This window comes from Sabethes cyaneus, chromosome 2, assembly GCF_943734655.1.
Source record: "Sabethes cyaneus chromosome 2, idSabCyanKW18_F2, whole genome shotgun sequence".
Lineage (NCBI taxonomy): Eukaryota > Metazoa > Arthropoda > Insecta > Diptera > Culicidae > Sabethes > Sabethes cyaneus.
In genome coordinates this window covers 28,555,797-28,563,408 of record NC_071354.1, presented here as the reverse complement: position 1 = coordinate 28,563,408, position 7,612 = coordinate 28,555,797, and the positions used below count along the sequence as shown (strand labels likewise).

Here is a 7,612-nt window from a genome sequence, read left to right as displayed (position 1 = left end):
TTGATGAATCAGTTGCGAAATCGGTTGGTGTTAGTGGCAAGCCGGAAGCGTTAACCCTAAAGTGAACCAGAAATGTGAAATGGGGATGAGCAAAATTCCCAATGCGTATGGGTCGACATTTCTGGCAAATGTAGCAATTCTCGTTACACTCTGTCCAACGCGCGTACAGTTAGCCGTCTTATACTACCCATGCAAAGGTTGAATTACCGGGATCTTGCGAATCGTTTTCCTCATTTGCGCGGTCTCCCACTCGAAAGCTACGAGTCAATCGAACCCAGCTACCCAGCTGCGAGAAGAAGGCACCATAACCTATCGGTGCCAAATGTCGGTTGGGTTGGAGTATTTATGGGTACGTTCCAAACCACTCGAGTCAGTCGGCGATCGTTGGTTTCACATCGGGACAGTTTCCGATTCTGATCGTGAATTAAATGAACAGCTTCGTGACTATTTCACCCTCGAATATGCTGGAGTCGTCGAACCATGCCATGGGTCACCCGACGAGAAACGCGCAATAGAGCTGCTACAGGAAACTACCCGACGAACACTTACCGGTACGAACTTCGAAACCGGTCTGCTATGGAAAACGGGCAACTCCAACTTCCCCGACAGCTATCCGATGGCGGTTCGACGTTTAGAGTCACTAGAGCGTCGCCTTCAACGAGAGCCAGAGTTGCAAAATCGTGTACATGAGCAGATTAGAGACTACGAATGGAAGGGTTATGCACACCGTGCGAGCCAGGTCGAATTGACCTCTGTAGAAGCCGGCCACGTGTAGTACCTTCTCCTTGGTGTGGTTACCAGCCCAAAAAAGCCCGGAAAAGTTCGGCTAATGTGGGATGCGGCGGCCAAGGTGGGTGACGTGTCTTTCAGCTCGAAAATCCTTATGGGGCCAGATCTTCTCACTCCGCTTCCGATGGTTCAGACCTTCCTCGAGTTTACGTCATGGACGTCGCTACCTTCGGGTCGTCCTGTTCCCCGACATCGTTGCAGCAGTAGTAGTAAGTAGAAGTAAGAGGGAAATCCACCATCATTTCAAGGACTTGCCAGTGTATGTGGGTAGACTTACAGTAGATCCAAATTTGATTATCAAATGAATATCACACTAAAGCTGCTATAGAAGGACCAAAAGGGGTTTGGCGGACCCACAAGCAGAGACACTTGTGCGCATTCCGGGGTTTTAAGATTTTCTTTCCAGCATTAGGATCCTTCCATGTAATAATCAATTTCGCTGCACCAGCTTTAACCCACGTGATGGCTTGTTTGTGAGAAGAACTTGGCATAACTGTTTCAGACCTTAAGGACTCCGGTTGGCAATCCACTCCATCATCCAGCCTTCCACAATTATGCTGTTCATAACATGATAACAATCATAACAATTATAATATGATATATAGTAAGGTTATAATAATATTCTGGTAAAAGTTCTATGTCATACCTTCATGTTTGAGTTTTACCTACAACCCGTTAAGTAATTTCCCGTTTTGTAGTCCTCTCATCCTTCCTGTCCTCGCCATAGTTCTCTCCTCTCCACTTGAGCTAGCACTAATCTACAAAAAAAAAGAAACCGGAAATCCCTTGCCGGTTTTCGTCTGGCTTGTTGTTGCAGTATGCAGATGTTATTATGTTCTCGTTTGTACCGATATTATCAATATTTTGTATGTATTTGGTAATGTGGTAATTTTCAATAATATAAAAAATTTACATGTGATTGAAGGTGAATTTAATATGGATATTTTGCTCACCAGTACCGCTGATCCAATATGGTTATTAAATATTATTATTAGAATAAATACCTGTATGGAACGTGTCAACGATACTGGCAACACTCACCCGCCTTGCTATGCCAGTTACTAATACTTAAATATACTTCCTCACCACTCCGCTATTTAGCGCCGTCTTAGCTGTCGGTGCCGCGCTCTTTCGTTTCAACGCCTACTGTGCGAACGTGAATCAACGAAATCGGGATCCGATCCGATATATACTTGATTTATTTGCAGCTTTCCTTTGCATATATAAACCAGCCTCTGCGCCGGTTATGCAACCGCACTTCGATGTGTGCGCACAGCCAGTATTCTCTTCACTCTCCCTCTCCCACTATCGCTCAACCAGCGATAACATTTTCAACGCCACACTAATACTAGCACCTATATAGACGCAATTACGCCGATGCGACGGCTTGTATCGCTTATATATTGCGCACTGACGATATTTTAACACATATTCACGACCTAAACACAGTTGCAAACATTGAAGTCATTAAAATTTGCTGAGAAAACTCACTCTCGCGTTCATCGCAAATAAGAAACAATTGCCAACAAGACACAACACTTATGGCGCTTACAGAAACCTATCGCATTCATATCTAGGAATCACCTTCCAGTACACAAAGGCCTTGATTGGTTTCATTTCACAGCCTCATGCATATGGTCGGCTGCCACACAGCAAATAAATTCAAAACCAAATCACACACTATTGAACAAGATGCACAGCTAGCGTTCGTAACGGTAAATGCAAATCCAGATACATAACGGCACCAGAACCACGACACGACGATGAGGAGACACACCCAACCGATCGCGACGAAAGATCAGCGAAGACTGATTCCCCGACATCGTTGCAGCACATAAAAAACGTCAATGCGGATGAGTTTACCGAGAGCTGCAGCAGCCATCAAGAACAAGCATTACGTTGATGACTACTTGGCAGTGGTTGGAGAATTCGCGAAAAAGTGATCATTTGAATCGATGAACATCCCTCATGAACATACATTATTCGCCTGCCTCGCCGATAATGCACGCATCAGCTTTGAATTTTATCACGAACAGAACCTCAATGTGAACATCAGAATTCGTTCAAAAATTGAATATTGAACATTGAGTGTGTTCGATTTTTCGGATATAGAATGCCCGGGGACGTCGGAAAGTATTCAAAATAATATTACCACGAAAAGAGAATACTTTAAAATAGTGTTAGTGGCTTTACAAGCAGCAGAAAGCGTCAGTTCGCACTTTTGCGTTGCTCACGATATTCGTATATTCAGCGATGCTACGAATCGTGAGTGTATGTTGCTCATTGTTATAGACGAATTGAACCACTCGCGTAGCTGTTTTATCATGATAAAAACCGTTTGCCGATGCTCGGCGTATCTATTCATTTTGCGAGTTTTCCAACCTCTGCTACTTGGACAGCCTTCAGACGACCGAGGAGGCGATTCAAGTGGTGAACGAAGTCAAGTTGGTACACTCCAAAGGGGACTTCACTCTCCGACGATTCCTATCAAATTAGCCCAAAGTCCTCCATGGAATTAGCGAGATAGCAGAAGGAGGATCGAAAAACCTACAGCTGGAACGCGGTTGTAAGTCTGAGTCAGTGTTAGGAATAAAATGGATCCTGGATGTGGACGTGTTTACCTATGCCTTCGGTATGCGGGACGATCTGCTGCGCATTTTGAAGAATGATCATATTCCAACCAAACGAGAAGTTGGTAGGGTGGTAATGAGTCTGTTCGACCCGCTTGGTCTTATCGCCTTATTCCTAGTGCACGGCAAAGTGTTGATCCAGGAGCTCTAGGCGTCAAGCGTAGAATAGGACCAAGGAATAACGTACGATGTAAACGAACGCTGGCGACTTTGGGCAGATTCTCTTCAACAACTGGACCAACTGCGCATCCCGAGATGCTATTTCCGCTCCTCGAATGACTTCGCTCAAATCTACAAATTCACCTGTTCGTAGATGCCTGCGAAACCGCCTACGCTGCTGTAGTTTTCTTCCGCTTGGAAACCGATCGCGGTATCGAGGTGACACTTTTCGGGGCGAAGACCAAGGTGGCGCCGCTGAAGACGCTCTCGATCCTTCGACGTGAATCGAAGGCGGCTGTTTCGGGGCATCCGCTTGATAGAGACCGTCCAGAAGTATCACATGTACACGGTCAATCAGCGCTACTGTTGGAGCGATGCAAGCACTGTACTCGCGTGGGTACGCTCAACCGATCATAGCCGCTACCACAAGTTCGTTGCCGTTCGGATTGGCGAGACTTTGTCATCTACACAGCAGTCGGAGTGAAGGTGGGTACCGTCTACACTGAACGTTGCCGACCAGGCAACCAAATGGAACAACAACCCGCAGGTAACCTCAAATGACCCTGGTTCCGAGGACCGGACTTCCTCTACGAGTTTGAAGATCAGTGGCCTAAGCAGCGCACTATCACACGGACTGAGGAAGAGCTAAGTCCCCCCCTCCCATAAAATTGTTGGACATTTTATCTATCCAAATATTGATCTGAACCGTATGTCAATAAAGGACTCACAGGGTGGGAGCGCTGATGGCGCCCGCAGAGCGATCGCCAGAGACCCGCTGGCGCGGATCATCGAGGGCCTCTTTCCACGCCACGAGTCAAGGCCCTGGTCTCAGGCCGCTAAGTCGTCCCACGGCCGACGTTCCAGTATCTTAGATCATAGCTTAGGATGGTCGACCTCCATGCCGAACATCCAAAGTAATCGTGGGCGACGACGGTTTAAAGGTTGGGGAGGAAGCGACGTTTACGAATGAGGAACTCATTGAGATCGATAAATCTACGATAAGTCTACGGTGAATCTATCAAAGAGGTTGAGTTGACGGCTGCCCACTCTATAAGCATTGTCGAAGATTGGGTGCGATCCAGGAAACTGGAGCTAGCGCATCATAAAACGGAGGTTATCGTGGTGAACAACCGCAAGTCGGTGCAGCAAGCAAATATCAGCGACGCGTCAGGGAATGCACTATTTCGTCAACGCGGTCCTAAACCCCTGGGAGCCATGGTCGACAAGAAGCTAGAAGCTCAAGTTCGGGAGCCACGTCGACTATGCCTGCAAGAAAGCTTCGACAGCTATTTCGGTATTGTCTCGTATGATGTCTAATAGCTCTGCGGTATATGGCAGCAAGCGAAGGCTTTTAGCCAACGTGGTCCAGTCCATACTTAGGTATGGCGGACCGGTGTGGTCATCGGCGTTAGGTACCAAAAGCTATCTAGCTAAGCTGGAAAGCACCTATCGTTTCATGTGCTTGAGAGTGGCGAGTGCGCATCGCACAGTTTCACTTGACGCAATCTGTGTCTTAGCGGGTATGATGCCTACTGGCATCATCATTAGCGAGGACGTAGAGTGCTTCATCCAACGTGGAACTAGAGGCATACGGAGTACCACAAGATCGGACTCGATGACCACATGGCAGCGGGCATGGTCTGATTCCACAAAGGGCCGGTGGAGCCACCGACTTATTCCGGAAGCACAGGCGCCACGGCGAAGACTACTTCCACCTGACACAGATTCTGTCAGGGCATGGTTGTTTTAGACAGTATCTGCACAAGTTTAGGCATGCGGAGTACCCCGCGTGTCCCGAATGCGTGGATGTTGAGGAAACTGCAAAACATGCTTTCTTCAAATGCCCTCGTTCCGCGGGCGCGAGAAGCAACATGATGGCAGTGAGCGGTCAGGACGCTACTCCGAATAACTTAGTCCAAAGGATGTGTTCCAGCGCGGAGCGGTCAACGCGGTTGCTACCCAGATTGTAGATTGAGCTACAAAACCGCTTGAGAGCCGATCAACGGCGAATAAACAGCCTAACTACCATAGTCCTGTAGTTATCCCAGAGAATGCGTTAAGCGCCTTAATAGCCCCTCCCTCAAGTAATACCGATAAGGTGGTGTCAGGGGGGATTAAGGCTGAAGACTCGAGTAGAGTTTTAGTGGGTTCGGATCCTCACACTCCATCAGGGGGGTCGGGATACCTAACCCCACTCCCTGAGATGTCTTCTCAGGTGTCTGATAGTACCGTATCTTCTAAGGTGCTCAGCAGATATCCCTACTCGTAAAAAACAAGACTTCGCGGCCAAGCTGTTAGAGTACAGGACAGTTATGAGTTACGGAGCTAGTGCAAAAATCCTACTGACTCAGTTTCAACCTAAAATTTGGATCTAACTAGCGACCAAAATTTAAACTGGAATTTAGACCTAAATTTTGATCAATTGTACCAACAATTTAGCCATAAATTTGGATCTTACTTTGAAATTGAATCTGAATCTAAATTTTGAGCTGATCCGTAGTTTACATCCGAGTTCGGATCTAATCGGGTGCTATGTCAATAAAGGACTCACAGGGTAGGAGCGCTACATCTCCTCCCCTTTGCAGTGCATCAAGTCATCTCAAAAGGAGATTACGTGCAGCTGATTGTTGTTGGGAGTCTTTCACATTGTTTGAAATTTTAATCGTAGGAACAATAGTTAGATGAACAGGACTAGTTCTCTATATATATTGTGCGTAAATATTAGTGTGCATTTACATAAAACTAATCTCTAAAAAATGTTCGACATCTCAGAAAAATTGCCTATAATTTTTTTAGCTTATTTAAACATTATTAGGACGTCGTCAAGTAAATCAAAGCACATCTTTAGTGGTAGATGCCGCATTTGAAAGTTGTAACTTCTGTTTTTGATTCAACAGACAACATTCGCAGCCAGCTGTTAGAGTACAGGATCCTTTTCACTCTTACAGTCTCTCCCAGCCGAGATTCGAACATACGTCGTCCGGCTTGTTAGACCATAGTCGTACCTCGAGACCAACTAGTAGCTAACAAATTACAGTTTTAATCCAGAATGTTTTCAGTAAATTCACTTTAATTCACTACTTTGAGATTTATCAACGCACAAACCTCAAATTCCTAATTCAAGCAATGTTTTCCGTCAAACGGTATCCGTTGGCCTTCTAAAAAGTTTAAAATGATGGAAATATCAATTTTATTTTATTTCACTGACGAGAAGCATAAAATGTCTCAAGTAAATCTGTGTCGTCTGGTTGAGTTAAACATAATTCAAGAACAAATCACATAACCTAATTCATTTTGTCTCTGGTTATGTTTTCTATGCACATTCCTCTTCGTGTGTAGACGACACTCGTCGAGTGTCTCCCGTTCTTAGTCCAGTTGTCGTAAACATTTATCCCACGCCACCAAGCACTTTCGTTGGTCGGTCGTCGTTTGCGTTTTCGTTTTCCAACCCTCCTCGCTTATGCTACCTACTCCACGGCGAATTTGAGGGAAATCTACGCGCACAAGTTCCACAATAAAAGTTATTTTTAAAACTGACCTTGGTGTGCTTCAGACAACTTCGAGCCGAACCAGCTCTCTCAGCTGATCAACCAGCCAGCAGAACCGAGGAGCACCGCCGGTTAGAATGGAAAATAATAAAAACCGACCAAATGACGTTGGCCTTGCCGGTCGCAATATTTTCGTAATCTCACCCAAAAATCAATCACAGGGAAAAATCGGAATTGAGTGGAAAAGCCAGTCCTTCCGAAACACATGTGACAATCACGTGTTTACAAACGGGGCGGTGATAGCATATCTTAACAGGTGGTGGCCTCACTTTGGTTCTACGCCGTCCGGTGCACCGGTGCGCAATCAGATCTAAACCAGTTGGCCCCGGCTGGGCTACCACTTGTACGCGGACTTGACTATTCAATTAGTGCTTCAGTGCCGTAGAAGTGCGATAGCCACTTCAACTGATAGTGATACTCACCACACGTAAGGCACAGCATCACTCGCAAGCATCAATCATCGTGAATGGATTTTCATTCACAACG

At 46.0% G+C, this 7,612-nt stretch overlaps 1 protein-coding gene across 1 annotated transcript in view; it reads left to right on the top strand.

Annotated features, from left to right (window-relative positions):
- The first annotated feature begins 829 nt into the window (after window positions 1-829).
- Window positions 830-7,612, top strand: part of LOC128735215 (cAMP-dependent protein kinase catalytic subunit 3-like) — a 41,855-nt gene continuing 35,072 nt past the window's right edge. Inside the window, exons 1-2 of the mRNA XM_053829708.1 lie at window positions 830-998; window positions 3,733-3,975. Coding sequence (XP_053685683.1) covers window positions 830-998; window positions 3,733-3,975 — 412 coding nt within the window. The remainder of the gene's footprint in view (window positions 999-3,732; window positions 3,976-7,612) is intronic.